Source organism: Coloeus monedula (assembly GCF_965178545.1).
Source record: "Coloeus monedula genome assembly, chromosome: 2".
NCBI classification, from domain to species: Eukaryota; Metazoa; Chordata; class Aves; order Passeriformes; family Corvidae; genus Coloeus; species Coloeus monedula.
In genome coordinates this window covers 114,135,918-114,156,254 of record NC_138782.1, presented here as the reverse complement: position 1 = coordinate 114,156,254, position 20,337 = coordinate 114,135,918, and the positions used below count along the sequence as shown (strand labels likewise).

Below are 20,337 nucleotides of genomic sequence, written 5' to 3'. Positions count from 1 at the left end.
TTTCTTCTTCCCTTCTAACTTCTATTTCTATCTTAACTGCTGTTAGGAGAGAACTGGAAAAACTAAAGAAGGATTTGGAAGAAGAGAAGCTGTTGCGAAGCAATCTGGAGGTAATGTTACCACTTTGGGAGGGCAGGAGTAGTTTAAGGGTGTGATAGGCTTTGTTCTGGGATTTGATGTCACTGGAAAGTCTTAACAAACCTGTTCAGTCTCTTTTTGTGTTGCTGTTTTAGTTTGTGATTAAATGAATACCTCATGAGGCAGCTGGATCTATAGAGAAGGTCCAAGTTCAGCTTTCTTTTTCTGGAATATTATTTGTAACAGTATGTGTGGGTGTTGGGATGGGAGTTTGGTTTAGTGTTGCTGGATTCTGCTCTTTGCTAGAAATATGTCCAACTGGACAAGTTCCAAGAGAGACAGTTAATAACTTTGCATTTGTAAGATTGAAAGACCTATTTAATTTAGATAATCGAAAGAAAAACAGGGCATAAGTAAATTTCTCTAAATTTTTGATGAATTGTTCAAATATTAAGTGTGGATGATTCACGAAAAGAACAGAATGCATCTGAAAAACTTACTTATGAATAAACACCATTCCTCAATTTACTGATGAATAACACTACCTGCAGTGCAATATGATGTCATTAAGTAGTTAATAGGATGAGCTCATAGTAGGAAGTTATTTCAGTCTGATACAAAAGGGCATTTTATTTGTGAAATAGTACATCTTACTACAAAGCTACTTGAGACACGAGAGAAAGTTCTGGTGGGTCTCTCTTCAATGTGTCTCTAAAGCAATCAATGAAGATGCTTTAAATATGCAGTGGAGATGAAGAGGAGGTAACTTCCAGGTGTCCCCTAAGTCCGTTTCTAGAAATACAAATGAATCCAGGCAGTGTTCTGCATGAAGGCTGTTTTAGGCAGTTACTCTGAGGTGATGGTGCAGCATTACATGGGGACATGTCAAGTGATTACATAACCCAGCTTTGACTGCTTTTTTCAGAGTTTATCCAGATAAACTGATTTATAAAACAGACAGGTTTACTTATTTTAAAAAGATTATACCAGAACTATAGTCACATTTTTAATTATTTCAAATTCCTGTTTAGCAATATAGTGGTAGAAAATCAGCTGTAAATGCTGAGCTGTCAGTGCTTCTGTGGTGCAATATCTAAGTGTCTTTGAAATGTAAAGGTTATAACTTTGGTGAAAGCTCTGAAGACTTTATAAGTACTTTAATACTGACTTTCTTTTCAAAATGTCCATTTTTGCAGCTTGAAATAGAAAAATTGAAGAAAGCAGTGATGTCTACATGAGACAGCTATGGACTCAGTATTTTTAACTCGCCAGGAATTCAAAGCTGAACACAAGGAGAACTGACTCTTATTTCATTATAATGGATGCTGGTGTTCTACAGTCTTAAAGAAAAACTATAGTAAAAAAAAAAAAGGAATATAGTCTTATATTCAGAGAGATAAGAAAACAAAAAAGAATAATGATGTAATTTTTTTGCCAATATAAAAGAGGCCTTATTTCTTACTGTGCTGGAATTGCAGACCTTATTTTTTTGGTTTGCTTGAAAATACTACTGAATCTGTATAAAAAGGAGAGGGAATTCTTAATAGATTTTTATTGAATACCTGTAGCTTAATTTTTAAAGAGATCTATACTATAAATAGGGTGATTTGTCTTTGCAACTAATCTGTAAAATAGTCTGTTGGAAGGGATGGAATAACTGTATCGTAATTGTAGTCACTACTTTTCCCCTACATGCAAAAGGGAATATATGATATTTGTATAATTTTGGCAGTCTTACCCAGGGTTAAGCTGTTGTGCCTGTCTGCAGTGAGAATATTAATACTATACTGTTCATAAGTTGAGTAATGAGATAGGAATTTGTTAGTGCAATGAAGCAGGTGAAACTCCTATGCATTGTAGAGAGATTGAATGACCTGATCTGAGTAGTTCAGCAGAACGGTTTGTCACTTGCACTATTGGATTAAAAAAGGGATTTAGGACTGAATCATGAAATCATGACAAAATTAACTGTTATAACCACAAAATGCAAGGAATACAGAAACAAAGCTAGAGTCCAGTCTTAACTCAACCTGTTGTGCCTAAAATATTACAGTATACAGCATGAAAGAGTAAACCTTAAGTCACAGCATCTGTACGTCTGTGTTTCTGAAGTCATCAGTCTTTCTAGTGGTTCAATATGCATCTTGATCTGTTTTTACAATTGTCAGGTTTTGTTTATAATATATCTCCAAATAAATCCCTTTGGAACTTTGATACTCTCAAAAGCTCTCAATATTTATATATTTATGCCATAAACTTTCTCAGTATATTGCGTACCTCTAAACTTAGTAACATCTTTGTATTTTAATGTATGATTGGAACAATTGCTTTGACATCATTGTCCTCGTGTCCAAGACGGTGTCTTTACTTTATGGAAAATAAGTTGAGATCTTGTGGATTACCATTATCTTTAACCCCTGGGCTCAAAACTTGCGCCAGAATAACACACAAATACTATGTGAAGTGATGGGAGACAATGATATTTATTGCTGGTTTGTCTGATTAAAGAATTAAAAACCATACAGCTTTAGAAAGCCAGTCAAATGCATTAGTTCTCTTAGTAATCAGCTCATCTCCTTTAGGTCTGCTATAACTTAAAAAAAGGCAAAAACATGCCACATAGTTTGGCAACTTCACCAATAAAAGAAAGTAATTAAGCTGCTCTGCATAGGAGCAGTCATAAATATAGTAATTACTATATTCAGTATGTCACTTGTTCAAGTGACATGGAAATGTTACTTCTTGAGAGTGTACTTCTTCCACAGTTGATTTGTCATAAAATACAAATGTCAAAAAGTCACTTGGCGGATGTTTGTCTATTACTGATTCAAATAGTTCATGAGATCTGATTGAAACCTGATTAATACACTATGCAGGTATTGAGTAATATTTGCTAGTCAAATTGCTAATAAGCTGATTCACTCTTAATGCTTTTAACTTTGAATTGCCCAAGTGCATCACAAATGAATTGAGGAATCATGTGCTTCTTGTCAGACACTAAACTCTTGCCTGGAGTTCATACCTGTAAAGCAGGTGATGAAAACCAAGAATTGAGTCTAATGGAGTACCAAATTTTGTTGTACAAGCTCTTCACTATGATTGGAGCATGAAACAAATCTTGGAAGGGGTTGTTCTGCAGAAGTGGTGCCTGTGGGTGAGCTTGTAGAGGACGAACAGAACAAGACAATCAGTTAACGCCACAAGTGGAAAGTTGTTTATTATTTAATCGCCTTTGTTTGCTATAGCAATAAATGACCCAAGTGCAATGACTTGATTTAATAAACCCTCCTTTAAAAATCGCTGCTATGAGTATTTGTAGCCATAAAGAAATTGCTCTGATATGTGTCTGTCTTGTCTTCAGCTAGTGTTAGATACCGGAGTGGAGGGGGAGAGGGTAATGGTTTTGGAGACATTCCACAGTACGAGTTCCTAAGAGCTGTGTGCTTCACTGACTTGTCTACTGGTGCTGTAAAATGATGCATGCTATCCAAACTCAGCAAATAAAATGAGTATGAAAACCTCTTCAAACATTTGCTCAGTTCTGTTCAGGAGTGTTTTGTGTGCCATTAAATTCTTTGCAAGGAGGAGTGTGGGGGGTGGAAGCAAAGCATTTATATAGTCCCTCTTTAAAGTTTTCAGATTTCCATTTACTCACTGCTCTGGCTCTGTCTGTCAGGGTGGCTTAGGACCCAAACAGTTGAAAAGCTTGATGTTTTTCTTTGCAGGTATAACTGGGAATCTTTAACTTCTCAGGATCTATTCATTCCCCCTTTTTTCCTTCTTGGCCCATATTGAGGTGACCTTACTGTGCATCTTCAGAGGCATTTTTTAAGATCGCTGTTGCCACTCAGTAACACCAATAAATGTGTGTTTGAATCCCTTCTGAAGTATATAGTGAAGAACTGGAGACTGAGGGAATGGCATCTTTAATAGGGATATGGAGGAGGGAAAAGGCACATGAAGAACAGAACAGCAGAAGGGTGTTTTTCACTGTGAGGTTTTTATTCAACTTAAGATTCTCTAAAAATCTTTTGGTAGCACACAAGGCATAGTTAAAGGAAAATTACAGGTCTACTGACTTGATTTTTTTTCCACAAAGATTACTTTTTTCAGTAATATTAATGGCAGTGAAGTTTCTTATGGAAACTTACAATTATTGCAAGGATTGAATTGTGTAGCAAAGTATCTGTTGAACTTCTAAAGAAGTAACTTGTATTCGTTAAAGGCATAAGTTAGCACAAGTCTGCTATTACTCTTTCCAAAGGAAATGGTAAAATCAGGTTTTCACAGCTGCCTTTTGGCTGCTGAGATGCATCAGATGTTTCTGATCTCTGAGAAAGCAAGTAGTGAGCACAGCATTGAAGCAGCTGGTTGGAGATCTTGGGTAATTGGATTTTGCAAGTGCTGAGAAGACGAACCCCTCCCTGTGTGTGCCTGAGGAACGCAAATAACCCCAACCAGCTTGCAAAGTGTGAGGCTGATGCTGCTGGGGTCAGGGTTTGGAGTGCCCTCTTTGTTGGGAGTCACGGTTTCAATCTCTTTTCAAGCCCCCTGGGAGCCCAGATTCTCACAGCTTCCTTCTGGTAGAAGCGTGTGTGTGTCTGAGGGTTGCAGGATGCTGGGCTTTGTGTCCTTCAGAGGACTCTTGAGGTTGAGGATGTGTTGAGAATCAAGGGCATTCAGTTTTGCCATCACAGTAAAGGTTCAGGGAGTGTGTAGAAGCACAGCTCCAGGTGACATGGGCAAGAAGCCTTTTGAAACATGTCCGTACCTTGACATGATCTGGTTTTTGGTCTTTCTTACTTAAAAGTTGTGGGTTTTTTTCCTAATTGACCTCTATCTGGTATTGTATCAAGTACAAGTAATTTAATCTTCCCAGGTGGGTTGTGTTGTCTGTGCCCAATTGTGCCGGGCTAAATTCCTACTTGATCCTGATGTGAGGCTGGCTGTATCAAAGCAGAGCAGTAAATAATCCCTATCTTCAGGTTAAAACTGGAGACATGCCTGTGACTGAGGACTGGCTGGAATTGTGACAGCAGGAAAAAAGACAGCAAACACTGCAGGAATGTAGAAACAAAGAAAAATCAGTGACCAGAGCTCTTCCAAGTCAGTCCTGTGTGAAGGAGTGTTAGGAATTGCTCTTCTGTAGTGATAAACCACTTGCTGTAAACTTCTGGATATTGAAAATCTGGCTCTTGGAGGTGAGAGTCAACAGTGACCATGGCACAATGTTCAGCAGATATCTGTCACCCCTTATTATGTGGCAGTCCTGAACAAAAGGTTTTTACTTGCCCACTGAGCTTTTTAGCTGCACAAGGTACTGTCAGTAGTGTGCTCTTGGATTATGAAGGATAATGAATTAACTTGAGCAGATTTTGACCATTGATATTTTGAGGTCTTTAAAAGATTGTTGGCCAGAGAAGTGGTGGCTGCCCCATCCCTGGAAGTGTTCAAGGCTAGGTTGAAGGGGGCTTAGAACAAGCTGGGACTGTGGAAGGTGTTCCTGCACATGGCAGAGGGTTGGAACTGGATGGCATTTAAGGTCCCTTCCAACCCAAGCCATTCTATGATTCTATGAAATACAGGAGAGCAGAAGCTGCTGCCTCCACCGGGAGGAAGGGCACCAACCACTCAGGTGTGACTCATCCCTGTGGACTCCTGGCAGAGGTGGCAATCTGGCAGTTTTGTGGGTGTGTTTGTAACGTGTTTTGTCATTTTGCAGTGCAATACCTTCATCTGCTGGTTCCTCAGCCTCTATCCAGTCAGGCAAGAAAAGAAGCAGCTGATGCCCAACGTTATTTCTTCATGGGAAAACTGCAAGTGAATTGGAGCACCCAGGCAGGGCTGGGTAAGGCTGAGAGTGAGACTGGGGCAGGATGGCAGCAGATGAGTGGTTAGACAGTCACATCTGAGACCTTGGGGTCCCTGGCTGGGTTAAGTCTTTTCACAGTAGACCCTAGACTTCTGAAAACGGTGAGTACTGCCATTATTTCAGAGCTGCTGGAGAATTATCAGTGGTCTGTGAAATTGGTTCATTTATAATCTAAAGTGCATTTAGCTGCTAAGGCTGTCTTTACTTTGCACTTTCCTCAGTTCTATATTCTCTTTACATCTGTGAAAATAATTAGATCTTGTAATTAACCTCTGATTTTTTTTTCCTTATAGTTTTGTAATTGGTCTCTAATCAGTGTTGTCACTTCTAAGAAATTTAGAGTTTTCTTATGGCTATATATAAAGATTACTCTCCTCTTAGAACTTGCTTCACTTAAATCCATGCTTTCCAACTATTATTCCTTTAAAAATATAACTAATACCATTCTGGAGAACTAAGAACTTTACCTTTTATCCTTGGATGACCATGTGAACACTAAAGCCTCCTGCTGCAGCCTTAACTTGCTTGGTAGCAATGGCAGGTTATCATGTTATGGTGGTTTATTGAGTTTTAAGCAAGCCATGTGGCCATTCAAAACCCAGTAGATTAGGTTCTGTAATATTGGGTTTAATACTTCTAAAAAATGTTAAAGTTGCAAGTTTGTAGTGTTTGGTAAAATATATTTCTCTAGGAAATTATTGCAAGGTCAGTATAAATCTTAATTTTGTAAAAAGTGTACTTGTAATTTTTTTGTGTAGGACCCCTTTCTCTGTAAACTTAACTATAGTTTGTTTTCTGGAGTAGTGGAGAGGGGAGAGAAGTGACTCCAGGTGATGAAGGACCCTTTGGCCAGAGACTGGGTCCAGCATTGTGGGGGGTGTAACTCCCATAGTTGTCATTGTTTGGACAGATCCCTCTGGTAGCTGTGCCCGTGTGGGGCCAGGCTGCTGTGGAGTGCATCCTTCCAGTAGTTAAAATCTAAAATATGCTTGGAGTAGAGGAAAGGAGGATGGTTCTGTAGGTTTTTACTTCACTTTTACATCAACAGGAGCCAGACTACAGGATTTGAATGTAAGGCTGTGAGCATTAACCAACATATGGATTACTTTTTAAATTCATGATCAGTTGGTTTGTTTTGTTTTTTTCTTTTTCCTGTTTTAAGAGGCTCTTTGTTCTCTTGTAACCACTGTCCATCCACTCTCTCCTTGTTCTTTTCCTTGTGTTGAGGGGTTTGAAATGAATTGGAGAAGGAGGATCATCAGCTGGGGACAGTCTTCTGAGCTGCATGTGGAAGTGTCCCCTTACTAGAAACTCCTTTTCACATGAGACAGTATTGACACCTCAGCTGCTCATGTACCTGTGTCCTGATGCAGCAGAAAGCTCTGGAATAGAGGAGTATCATGATTACAGCTTCTTAAGAAGGCAGGGATTATTGGCAGTAGATAGTTTAGGATAAGAGATAAATCATCCTCTCTCTGTATAGGATTTCACGTGTCCCTGTGTCACTACATCTATGTTTTTTCCTAAAGTAACAGTGGCTTGCTGCTGTCTTGCTTGTTTTGCCCCAAGTTTCTCCAGCTGCACAGGGGTTGCCTTGGCAGGTTCTTGCAGTGCTGGGACTGGGTGGTTTCCAGGATGAGTCAAACAATGCAGCTGAGTGAGCTCAGTGTTTCACTGCTGGCAGGTGCCGCTGTCTCGGTGAGCCCGAGATACTTGGAGATGTCCCAGATTTCTGCCTCACTCACAGGTAATAGCCCTAGGTGGAGTTCCACTGGTGATTAAATGCAAAATGAATGTGAATTAATTAATAGTGAGGCACGATGAGCTCAAGGATTCCGAGCTGTGAACTGGAATTAGGACTATGAGCACACAATAAACATTTCATGACTGCAGAAATTGGAAAAGAATTTGGTGCAGCCTTTCACTTCAGACCTGCAGGTGTTTCCCAGCCACTTCCTGTTCTTTGGCAATATCAATCCAAGTATTTTGGTTCCCTTCTCCATATCTGTTTTATTTCCTTAGATGAGCTAATGGCTGCTAGCTTTTAAGCCAGAAAATGCCTTTCGTGTTAACATTTGAATTCAAAGGCTGGCACAAGACTGTCCTTTGGAGCTACCTTAGAAATTCAGTGCATCAGTTGAGCTCTTACTTTTATGATGATTTCATAATTAAGTAATAAACCTACAGATCTAAAAACATAGCACAGTGGACAAGCATCACAGATGAAAGGGGCCGCCAGCTCTGTGCCTGGGCCTTTGATGCTGTCAGATGGGAGAGCCTGGAGCCTCTGGATGGGAAAACACATCTCTGCTCTATCAGTGCAGGAGCCCTTCTGCTTCTGATCAGCATCATCTCTGCTGATCAGTATGTGTCGGGGGAAAAATGAGTGGCTCTTCTCAAGGCATGGTAATTTGATGAGGTTTTTCATGTTGCCATCTCCTGAGATCAGCTGTCGCCCTGTTTTGCCACTGTGCCTTTGCTTCTTGCTTTAGTGTTTCAGCTCAATGAATTTTATGCATTTTATTTTTCTTTTTCTTTTAGGAAGTTACTTAATCTACTTATGGTGATAGAAGATCAGTGTCTCAATTCTTCTAAACCCACAGCAGCTGTTGCTTTTGCCTTGGACATGTCTAGCATCTAATAATCAGATTTGATGTGTCATGTTGTTTTTCTTTCATTCCCTTTGCTGGATTATTTTCCTCCAACAAATATGCCTGTAACATAATATGTCCTGTTGCATCCCAGGATGTTTAGCTTTTACCAAGGACCATGGGAAACGTCATGGAGGAAATAGAGGTCTGAATCCTTCTGCAAAAGACATAACTCTACTTCAGTCTGGTCCTTGCTCCTCGGATTTTGATATCTGGGCCTTGAGTGCCCATGTTTCCTACTCACATGTCAGGAGCTGCCCAAGGAGAGCAGACCATTGAGCCTGGTGAAGATGAGACTGTCTTAAATCACTTCAAAAGGGACCCACAGGCTGAACTGATTTAATAAGCTCTCCAGCTTACAGTTTGTAGTAAATTATTAATGCAGTAGCTTCCAGTGTAGGACAGATTTTATTTTTTTTTTTCTAAGAAAGGGTTCACAAATAATTTGCAGTAAAGGTGATAAATTATGAATGTCTGAAAATCACCTTGCAAGCCCAATAAGGACAGTCTTTGGCATAGGTTTAGCTGCTTTTTTGCTAGTAATCAGACTGTGTTCAAAAAGTGGAAACAGAGATGTCTAAACTTCTTTAACATCTTTTTTTCCAGGAGGAAAGCAGCAAATGTGTGGGGATGGATGTGAGGGTGATCCACTGTCTGCTCCTCTGGGCTGTGCACTTCTTCCTGGCCGTGCCACACAGCACTCCCAGGGTAAGTTCCACTAGACCAGGCTGCTCAAATGCCCATCAAGTGACCTTGAATACTTCCAGGGATGGGGCAGCCACAGCTTCTCTGAACAGCCTGTGCCAGTGCCTCACCACCCTCATCATAAACAACTTCCTCATCTGAGACCCTGTGCACGAGCTCAGAGTGTCACTTCAGTAGCAGGGTCCGACTGAAGGCTTCATGACAGACTAAACAGAGAGTTCTCAGTTGGTCTGAATGAGCAAAGGGCCACAAGCTCTGCATTCTGGACCTCAAAAGGACTGTTTTCCTCTTGAAACCCTTTCTGGTTTGTACCAAGGAGTCATCTTTTATTTATTTATGTAAGCATTCACTCTACATTCCACTTCTTATTTTTCAGATTCTCAGTAATGAATCAAAGACTGGTGATGAGCAAGGTACAGTGACCAACTATGTGCCTTGGTTAATCTTTGTGAGATGTTTTCAGTTATCAATACTTTACACCTCTGTTACTCACATGGACCACAGTATGCTGTTCTTTGACCTTGTAACAGTATCTGCTTGGTTTACTTTCCAGATGCCTGTATTAATCTCATTCCCTGCCAAGATAACAGAGCAATTTGTATTCAGCCTTGCCCTCCCTCCTTCCATGGGGAGACAAGCTTTGTCTGTGAAGACAGAAAGTGGCAAATGCTGTCAGATGCCTGTGCAAGCCTGGATGTTCAGTCCCTTTTTCAGGTGAGAAAACAGTTGTGCACTGACTTTGGCCTGTGTTTGTAAATTCTTGCAAAGACAGACCCTCGTTCCATGTGCTTTCAGTCTTGAGCAAAGGGAGATGGGATCCTAAAACACAGAATACTTTGATAACAAGCTCTGACTTCATGGAATCAAAGAATTGTTTAGGTCGGAAAAGGCCTCTAAGATCATTGAGTCAAGCCATTAACCCAGCACCACCATGTTCACTGCTGAACCACGTCCTCATGTGCCACCTCCACACAATCCCACGTCCACGGATTGTGATTCCACCACTTTCCTGGGCAGCCTGTTCCAATGCCTGACCACCCCTTCAGTGAAGAAATTTTTCCTAATATCCAATCTAAATCTCCCTTGATGTGACTTGAGACCATGTCCTCTTGTCCTGTCACTTGTTAGCTGTGAGAAGAGCCTGACCCCCACCACACTGTTACCTCATTTCAGGTAGTTGTAAAGAGTGATAAGGTCCCCCCAGGATTCCTTTTCTCCAGGCTGAACATTCCCAGATCCCTCAGCCACTCCTTATCAGACCTTGCTCTAGTTCTTTCACAATATTAAATCAGGTGATAGGAAATAAATTTGGGAAATTCTTGTGTGGGAACATAATTCAGAAACAAAGTTGCCTTATGGACTTGTCTGGTGTTCCTCATGTGGATCTAATCCAAGATAAGAACACAGAAGGATGAACCTGAGGAAAGAACAACACCAATGTGTGTAATAATCAGATGATTTATGACAAATCCTCCTCAGCTGCAAGATCCTTATTCATTTCACTTCAAGAATAAGACACTGCATTTAGTTCTCTCCCCTTCCTTCATGTGTATAGTATAAGCATGATATTCTTCTCAGGTGAGCTTTTTCGGGTTTCAGTCCAGCCGGGACATTCTCTGCACACCCAACACTGCATCTCTTGCCTGGTTGTAGCTGTGGCTTCATTTTCATTCTTTTCATTAATTGTCTTAAATCTATTTCCTCCCTTCAGAGGATATCCCAAAGTGAACTCCTACCATGCTCTGGAGGACACAGTGGTGGTGCTGGAGAACATCTTCCTTTTGTAGGAGAAGGGAAGCCAGGGCATGGGAAGCCTGGAGATGGAGCAAAATATTTTGGTGCTGGGAATCACAGCTGCCAAGCTGATTTTTCATGCATCATCCCAGATATCCTGTCTTCACCAGCCATCCCAGGAAACATTGCTGATATAGTGGAATTGCTAAAGAAGATTTCCCTGCTGCTATCAGAGAATGTCACTAGAGGAAAAATGAAGGTATTTACTTTTATTGGCTTTGGGAGGTGCTTCGGAGCTTTACAGAGCACCCACAAGTATTTTGTATTTATAGCCACTGTCCAATGAAATGGTGGCTGCAAGTCACATGGAGATCACCTGGAAAGGGTTTCCAGACTGGGATATTTTGTTGTCAGAGAAACTGTTTGACCTATTCATGTGTGATGAAAATAGACTGTGGAATTAAATTCCTTTAAAAGCAAAAGTTTTCAGGAAGAGCTGTTATAGGCATGGGATAACAGTAGTAGGGAGAATTAATTTTTAAAGTATGACACTGCAGGGAAGGCAGCCTTCGAGGTGCTGACCTGCAGCTGTGTTGTCATGTGTTGTACAACACTGAGATCTTTCTCTGATGAACTCAGAAATCAGAGAGTCGGGGAAGAAATACAGGGAGGGTGGTGTACATCAGACATGCACAATGGGTCAGTATCTGGAATAGAACTAGGGTGTCCTTTTTGCTTTATATTTACTTCTTCAATCACCTTTTGGTGTAGGATATGAAGAGGATAGGACAGTTCTAGTAATGAGATGTTTGGGTTTGACTGGGATGGATCATGAGAACATATTATCAAAAGGATTATTCCTTTTATAGAAATCACTCATGAGTTAAATGAGCCTTTTTGGAGGCTCTGCCAGTAGAAAAATAATAGGTTTCTTCTAACATAAAAAAAAATAAATTATACCTTGCTTTTTGTTTCAGAGCTACAGCAGAATAGCAAACCATATTCTGAACAGCTCCATCATTTCCAACTGGGCTTTTGTAAAGGACAGAAATGCTGGTTCAATATTACTGGACTCAGTGAATTTATTTGCTGGGAAACTTCTTCTAAGGAACGGGTCAGAAAGTATCCAGGAGCCCTTCATCGCTACCAAAGGCTACAGCATACACAGAAACACTTCAGGAAAGAGCTTTGACTTTTCCATGGAGTTCAATAGCACAGGCAATATCACTGGGCAAATGGTGATTCCAGAAGAAGAGCTGCTGAGGTTGCCCAGGGCTTCCAAAGCCATCAGCGTTGCGTTTCCAACGCTTGGAGCCATCCTGGAGAGCAACCAGCTGGACCCCCATTTTGTGAACGGGATGGTGCTGTCAGTGTCGCTGCCAGAGGAGCTCCAGAAGATTTTGCTCACCTTTGAGAAGCTGAACAAGCTGGGGCAGGTGGGGGCTCAGTGCGTGGGGTGGCACTTGGCCGAGCGGCGCTGGGATCCCCGGGCGTGCGAGCTGCGGGCCCACAACGTCACCACCGTGGTTTGCGTCTGCGCCCACCGGCGCCGCACCTACAGATCCTTCTCCATCCTGATGTCCCCGGCCACGCCGCGGAGCTCGGTGCTGGATTACATCACGTGGGTGGGCCTGGGCCTGTCCATTTTCAGCCTGGTCCTCTGCCTGGTCATTGAGGCTGTGGTCTGGCATCACGTCACGAAAACTGAAATAACCTACATGCGCCACTTCTGCTTGGTCAACATCGCTGCCTCGCTTCTCGTCGCTGATGTTCTGTTCATCCTGGCAGCCGTTGTGCACAATACAAACCTAAACTACCAGCTGTGTGTGGCAGCCACTTTTTTCCTTCACTTTTTCTATCTTGCCTTGTTTTTTTGGATGTTTACCCTGGGCCTCTTGATTCTCTATGGATTATTATTAATTTTTTTTAAGATAACAAGATCTGTATTCCTAGCTGCAGCATTCTCTATTGGATATGGATGTCCCTTGGTCATATCTATCCTTACTGTTGCTATTACTGAACCAAAAAATGGCTATTTAAGGAGTGGAGCCTGCTGGCTCAATTGGTATGAGACAAAAGCCCTTTTGGCCTTTGTTGTACCTGCCCTGAGCATCATTGTTGTGAATCTCATCGTTGTGGTCGTGGTTGTGGTGAAGACTGGGAGATCCTCTGTTGGAGAAGGCTGCAAGTCACAAGATTTGAGCAGCACGATCCGGGTCAGCAAAAATGTCGCCCTTCTGACACCTCTGCTGGGCCTCACCTGGGGGTTTGGATTAGCAACGATCATCGACAGCTGCTCTCTGGCTTTCCACATCACATTTGCGCTGCTGAATGCCTTCCAGGTAAACTCTGGGACACTGGGGAATAGTGTGTGTGCTCAGACCTTAAGCCTAGGATAAAGGTACCAGATCAAAGGGGGGCTGGCAGTGCGTGCTGTGCATGAAAAGTAGGATCTCAGCTTTCCCTTCCACTCAGTGCTTTCCCATGGTACACGCACGAGGCATCCCGGGCTGGTGGTGTAGGTGCAGATGGGTAATGGAACAAGCTGGTCTGGTTTGAAGTGGGATGAAGAATTAAGGTGATGAATTTCTGTTAAATGTAAAATCTACCAGGTAACGTCCATAACTGCAAAGATGTTTCATCCTTACTGATTAACAAATACACAGAAAATTCCCATTTGCCATTGAAGATGACACTGGTACAGGTTGCCCAGAGAAGCTGTGGCTGCCCCATCCCTGGAAGTGTTCAAGACCAGGTTGGATGGGGCTCTGAGCAACCTGGTCTAGTGGAAGGTGTCCCTGTCCATGGCAGGAGGTTGGAACTGGCTGATCTTTAAGGCCAATTCCAACCCAAACCTTTCCATTCCATGACTGGTTCCATGGTTTTGATTAACTCACCAGCATAAACACCCAGTGCTACCTGATGCACTGCTGCACACCCAGTCTGCCTTAGCTCTTCTTGGCTCAGGCTGCACTGAGTGGGCTGAGAAAGTCCTGGTTTGTTACCCATCAGTCCAGCTCATAGTTAGAATTAACACAAGTTATATCCATTCCTGATGTTCCCAGAGAGCCCACGTGACCTGGGTGGATAAACCCATTTTGTGCATTGCTGTTACCTGAATCATAGCTGATGAGATCTCTCCTTAACAAAAGGACATCTAGAAACACTTAGGAAATATCATGTGGTTATGCTGATTTTGTTAACTGGTTTTGCAATTTCTTAGGGATTCTTCATCCTGCTGTTTGGGACACTTCTGGACAGAAAGGTACTTATTCTGGATTATATGAACATTTTCTACACCCTAAGAAACTGTTCCCTTTAATATTTTTTTATTTAAATCTGCAGACAAGAGAAGCCATAAGGATGAATTGCCTTTCATCAAGGCAGAAGTGGGGTCTAGAAAAGGTAAAGTTTATTTATTTTCCCATTAATGGCTTAATTTACCAGTTTACAAATCATCTTGTTTGTGTGTGGAAAGAATGGAACCATCTGCTACGTCTTACACTGTTTAACATTTTTCAAAGGCAAATTCTTGCTGAAGGACACACAGGTATCTCAGAAGTCTGCTCAGGATATTAAGCATCTAAATATCAGAAGAGGCAATCGATAGATTTTTGTGACTCCTACATAACCTACTGCTGTGGTTACAAAGTTAACAGTGGTATTTTAATCTAATCTCTTCACCTGCAGATGTCAAAGCCTGTTAGGTAGACAATGCAAGTTGACTTTTTTTCCTCCATATTGGAATTAGATTTACTTTAAGGTCTCCGGATAATGAAGGAATGGAATTAAGAATCCAAAATCCCAATATTTTGACCTGTTTGCTGCTTTCACAAAAATATGGATCTGTGTGCCAGCAGGGCTGCTTTAGGATATCAGAGGATTGTTCTGCTTTCAGCTGAGGGATGGAAACCACTCAGAGCCCAGACAGGGTGTCTGGTGCTAACTGATGTGCACTCATGAGAGCTTGAGGTTCTTTTAAATATCAGAACAATTCATTAAAAGCAATGTTTAAACCTTAAGGAAACAAACTGTGTTTTAGAAGATTCCTATGAAAACTTTGGCAGAATTTATGTGTTGACATTACTGAGTTGGTGTTTCCTACCTCTACTGAAAAACTTTTGTCTGTTGGCCTTAGATTTCTTTTGGTACCAAGGCTTTAGTGGTTTCACACAATATTTATAAAAGGGACTCCCCTTTAGGTGTCTCAAGAATTACCTGCAGTGCTCCTGCTGTCTCTCAAAAAAACCCTGTGTCAGTCCAGTCTGGACACAGGCAAAATAATTTCCTTGCTTTTTTTCCAGTCTATTGCTCAGTTATGATTCTTGTATTGAAAGCTGCAGAGATCTTCCAGTGACAGTGTTCAAATGTTCTTTGTTTATGAGGGGAAAATAGAGGGGTTAAGCCAACTATTCCTCCCCTCTGAAACCAGCATTTGGGTCATCTGGGGCAGGAGAGACTGTGCAACTTTTAGATTACAATTCTTTTACAGATCCAGGAAGATCCAGTAAAGATCTTTCGCAAGTGTTAGGTCAGGACTGAAAGTTGGAAAGTTAAAATTCTCTCAAGACACCATCAGTATAATAGTCTGGAAACAACAGATGGGAATGTCAGTAATCCCATGACTCAGCAACATTTGATAAACGTACTGAGTGATCTCACTGGGCAAAACTTGATGTGGAAACCATGGCTATGTGTGCCCAGGAATTTGGGTCGATGTTGTCACTCTCCTGTGTGGAAGAAACCACGTGTAGGTGTTTACTGTGGCATAGCAGAGGGGAAAGATGGGAGTCATCCACTTTTGTAAACTTAGATGTAAACATGGAGTTTGACTCATTAGAGTTGGGGAAGTTTGTCACACCCAAGATGATTGTTTAAAAAAAAAAAAAAGTCTTGTTTCAGAGAGCTTCTGAATTGTAGGATTGTTTAGGTTGGAAAAGACCTCTGAGGTCGAGTCCAACCATTAACTCAGCACTGCCAAACCCACCACTAAGCCATGTCCCTCAGTGCCACATTTACATGACTTCTAAATACCTGCAGGGATGGTGACTCCACTACTGCCCTGGGCAGCCTTTTCCAATGATTGACCACTCTTTTGGTGAAGGAATTGTTCCTAATATCCAATCTAAATCCCCCTGGCTCAGCTTGAGGCCATTTCCTCACATCCTGTCCCTTGTTCCCTGGAAGCAGAGCCCGACCCCCCCCCTGGCTGCACCCTCCTGTCAGGGAGTTGTGCAGAGCCAGCAGGTCCCCCCTGAGCCTCGTTTTTTCCAGACTGAGCCCCCCCAGTTCCCTCAGCTGCTCCTCACCAGACTTGTGCTCCAGACCCTTCCCCATCTCCATTTCTTTCTCTGGACACGCTCCAGCCCCTCAATGTCTTTCTTGAAGTGAGAGGTCCAAAATGGAACTGTGTATCTGGGGGTTTAATGGTCAATGTAAAACACTGGAAGGGTTATGCAGACTCTTGCTTCAGGTATCTGAGTTTCCCAACACCTGCAGGAGCCTTTCCTGTAGGTCACATTTTAAGGTGACCATTTTGTGGCATTTCTCACAGGATGCTGAGGCCCATCCTGTTTTAAATGGACCCTCCACCTCCCCAGATGGTACTTTTAATCTGACCTGATTGTTTTCCCTCCTAGTCCTAGCAGTGGACTGTTGTCTTCAGTGGATCTGACCAGCGAGAAGAAAAGGAGCACTTCTGCAGAGAAATGCTGGTTTGAGGTGAGCTGAGGAGCCTCCCCAGCTCAGAGCATGGACAGCACTGTCTGGGAGCACAACCATGGGAATCATCATGAAAACCAGAAGAGAAAAGGCCCTGAACCTGCTGTCAGGAGCAGGAAATCATCAGTGTTCCTGCAACCCTTGGAGGAAACATGCTGAAACGTAAAGCTTGTTTCTCACCTTTGTGAAAACTGCTGTGAGGAGAGTTTGTCCTCGTTTGCCATTTCAGTGCTTCAATTTCTTTATTATTTTCTTTTTTTTTCTTTTTTTTTTGTCAGTGCAATAAGGAGCTGTACAGTATGTGGAGCTGTTCTAAAATTATTTAATTTTTCATGTGATGTACAAATGTTGAGCATTATCTAGCTGATTTTGGCTGTCTTTCCAGCAAAACTAATTCTATCTGTTGCTACTGTATTCATAATTTCCATTCATCCTCCCAGACTGATGGACAGTTCTGTTTCTGCATTGCAGCTGTTCTCTCCCTCCCAGTATTTGTTGTCTCCACCTCAGTACTTGTGTGTCAGAGGAATTGTACAAAGCCCTTTTCTGATGTGTCAGGACAGAATTTTTCATTCTTTTTCCTGTCCTGCAAGACAGTGGCAGAGATAAACAAGAAAGAGGACTCTGCAAATAATCAGTTTCCCCCTTTAGATGTGGGAAAGCAAGCTTGGAATACTCATCAGAGCTGAATCAAATGGATGGACATCTCCTGTGCAATGTCCTAACAAAGGAAATTGTTTCTCCACGTGAGATGGTGTGTCAAATTTAATTAGAAAATCTGTCCTTGGTCTGAGAAAACCTTTCTAATGAAGGCTTTGATAGAAACATTATTGCTCTTCTCAGGAGAAATTGATGGAAATGAAAATAAAGTTGAAATTTTGTCATTGTTTATAAGAAGTGGTACTTATCCTTCTCTACCAAAAATGTACATAAATGCCCTGCAGTGTTAGCTGGTATTATTCAAATCAGAAATCACTTAAACCCATGTGGCTTCACATACATTTGAAATATAGAAGATTTAAGAAAAATAACACGGTTTAATGTCATCAACAAGCCTTTACTGAAGAGGGAAGAAAATGCCCTGGCATGGAGAAACCCACCTCCAGATGTTCTGGTGGGAGCAGCTGAGGAGGGTCTGGAGGGCCATGGGGCATTTCTTCTCCTCAGGCCTCTGTTGCCTCCTCTCCTCTCTTCTTTCCTCTTGACTCTGATCTTGTTGCAGGAGCCCATCCCTGCTCCCTTCACACAGCCCATCTGCATGTTGGAGAGCTTTATTCAAACAGGTAAAATTGGGCTTATGTGCTGCTGAAACAACTTTTAAAAGACCCCAAGGTCTGCTTCTTGGTGTTATTTTATTAATGAAATGTTTGGAATTTTTTTACAGCACCTGAAAATTTAAGAAAGCTTGCCACAACCCAGCACCTGCCCTCCTCTCACGTGTGCATGTTAAACCAGTCTGTTACAACAGGGGAATTTACAGGTAGTCTTGGATGAGGCTTCCCATATTACAGACATCCCCTCCAGAATCACAGGAAGTTCAGCAGGAGTCTTGCCCCTGCAATAGCACCATGAAAGGAATCTGTTTCATTTGCTGTTTATCAAAAGGTGCTTGAAGCATGGTGCTTATTTTCAGCACATGGCACATATCAGTGTTTTCCCCTGTGTTTTATGGTCATTTAGGTATTTAAAAATAACAGGGGTAGGGGAGCTTTACAGAGAACCAGTTCATGGTCCAGGATGAGGAGGAGCACTGAACTTCTATTTTTAATTCCCCAAACTTAAACTGTGCAGGAGCATTTCATGAATAAGTATATTTGAGGGGTGAAAGCTGTAGCTGTCTTTTGCAGGCTGTAAACTGGTATTTCTCTGAATGCCATGGGCTGACAGCCCAGCTTTAATTGCAGCTGAGGAGAGGGAATCACCAGAGCTGGAATTCTGCCAGTTTCACAAATTATCTGTGTAGCAACAGCTTAATAAATGTCAGTGTTGTGTGGGATAGTTGGACCCCTTGATGTGCAGGAGCTTGACTGGAGCTGTTCCACCTTGCCTGTCAAAGTGGTGAGACCTGAAAACCCCCAGTGCCCTCCTTGCCAAGGTGTCACAATTCATTGCACATCCCATTTCTTTCCATAGGCTTTCAGCACTGCTTGTGTGGCCAAGCATGTGGCTACATAAACAGGGTCTGTAGGGCCATGTCCTCCCAAAGCTAAGTCTCATTTCAGGGGAAAGCACAGTTTGGGACATGCAGCACTATTTCACCTCCTGCCCCACAGTGAGGATGCTCCTAAAATCCCTGGTGGATGTGCTCCCAGGAAAGGGCCCTTTGGGAGCACTGCCTCCTTCTCTGGCTCATTTCAGTGGTTTTGTTTAGGCCAACAGCACTATGGGAATATATTTTTAGCACAGAAATCTGAATGCCATCAGGTCAAAATTCTAAACTCACCAGTATTCCCCTTCCCTGCCCCCCAGGTCAGATATCCCGTTTGTATCCTGCAGGCCAGACAATGCTGATTATGTAGTTTACAATTTCTAACATATTCTGTATTATAAAGCAGATTATTTTTGTTTTTATTCTCTCTCAAGGGGGCATAATCAATATCAAGTGGATACTGGTGCATGGGAAGTTCCAGCTGAACTTGAGGAAGAACTTTCCTGTGCAGTGACCGAGCACTGAACGGATTGCCCAGAAAGGGTGTGGAGTCTCCCTCACTGGAGATATTCCAGAACTGTCTGGACACAGTCCTGTGCAGTGTCCTCTAGGATGATGCTTGAGCAGGAATGTTGGACCAGATGACCCTACTGTGGTCCTGTCCAATCTGACCCATTCTGTGATTCTGTAAAATGCCATTGGAGTTGTTTAGAATTTTAACTTCCCTGTTAGATTTTAATGTAGTGAAATCTTTCCATGGTTTTTCTCTGAACACTCTGGTTTGAGGTGTTTTTCTTCAATAACTTCCATCGGGGCATGACAGAGAAACCTTTCTAATGGTGTAAAGCTTGTGAACTTGTTTACATGCAATGTGTGTGTCAGGTCAGATGTGGCTGGACACTGTGTGTTCCTTCAGGCCCCTCAGCTTCCCGTTGTATCCGAAACCCAGCCTGGCTCCAGTGACACCCTGGGGCTACTTCAGGCTTTGGGAAAAGGTGCATGTCCCTTCTGATCTGAGAAAAATAGTTCATCTGTCACTAATTACTGCAGCCATGTGCTAAGGCCATTCTTTTTCACAACTGGAAAACATCATCCGAGGTCTATTTATTTACTTAACTGCAGCCTGTCAAGGGAAAGGCACTTTTATTTGCTCAGCAGTGCTAAACTTGAAAAGCCCAGTGCTCTCTTGCTTACTTAAGCATCAATCTTTAATTATAGCTCTTTAACACACATGTAGGATGTGTGAGTACCCTTTGGGTTCTTTTGTTTCAGGTTGGGACCAGTAATAAATCATCTCTTTGGGCTGTTTGAGGATTAAGTGTTGAACAATGGATTGATTAGCAAGATCCTTCCAACCCTTGGGCAGTGCAAATTGAATTTTATAATACGATTCCTATTCATGCTGCAGCTTCTCTGGGCAGGGAACA

The 20,337-nt window shown here is 42.1% G+C and overlaps 2 protein-coding genes across 6 annotated transcripts in view; both read left to right on the top strand.

The window, feature by feature from the left end:
• CD2AP (CD2 associated protein) overlaps positions 1 to 5,909 on the top strand; it is an 80,703-nt gene extending 74,794 nt beyond the window's left edge. For 4 of the 5 annotated variants that reach the window (XM_082300122.1, XM_082300123.1, XM_082300120.1 and 1 more), the window contains 2 exons: positions 47 to 110; positions 5,801 to 5,909. In XM_082300122.1, the coding sequence (XP_082156248.1) occupies positions 47 to 110; positions 5,801 to 5,902 (166 nt within the window). In that variant the 3' untranslated portion in view covers positions 5,903 to 5,909. Of the gene's footprint in view, positions 1 to 46; positions 111 to 1,274; positions 3,469 to 5,800 lie in introns of those variants that run through there. The other variant, XM_082300121.1, reaches the window with a different exon arrangement.
• A 3,322-nt stretch (positions 5,910 to 9,231) lies between these two features.
• On the top strand, positions 9,232 to 15,571 carry ADGRF4 (adhesion G protein-coupled receptor F4; the record flags this gene model as incomplete). The annotated part of the gene is made up of 8 exons (XM_082276779.1): positions 9,232 to 9,309; positions 9,683 to 9,719; positions 9,860 to 10,020; positions 11,018 to 11,299; positions 12,018 to 13,382; positions 14,264 to 14,305; positions 14,386 to 14,502; positions 15,533 to 15,571. 8 exons carry the CDS (start codon positions 9,232 to 9,234, stop codon positions 15,569 to 15,571), a joined length of 2,121 nt encoding a protein of 706 aa, XP_082132905.1.
• Positions 15,572 to 20,337: the final 4,766 nt, after the last annotated feature.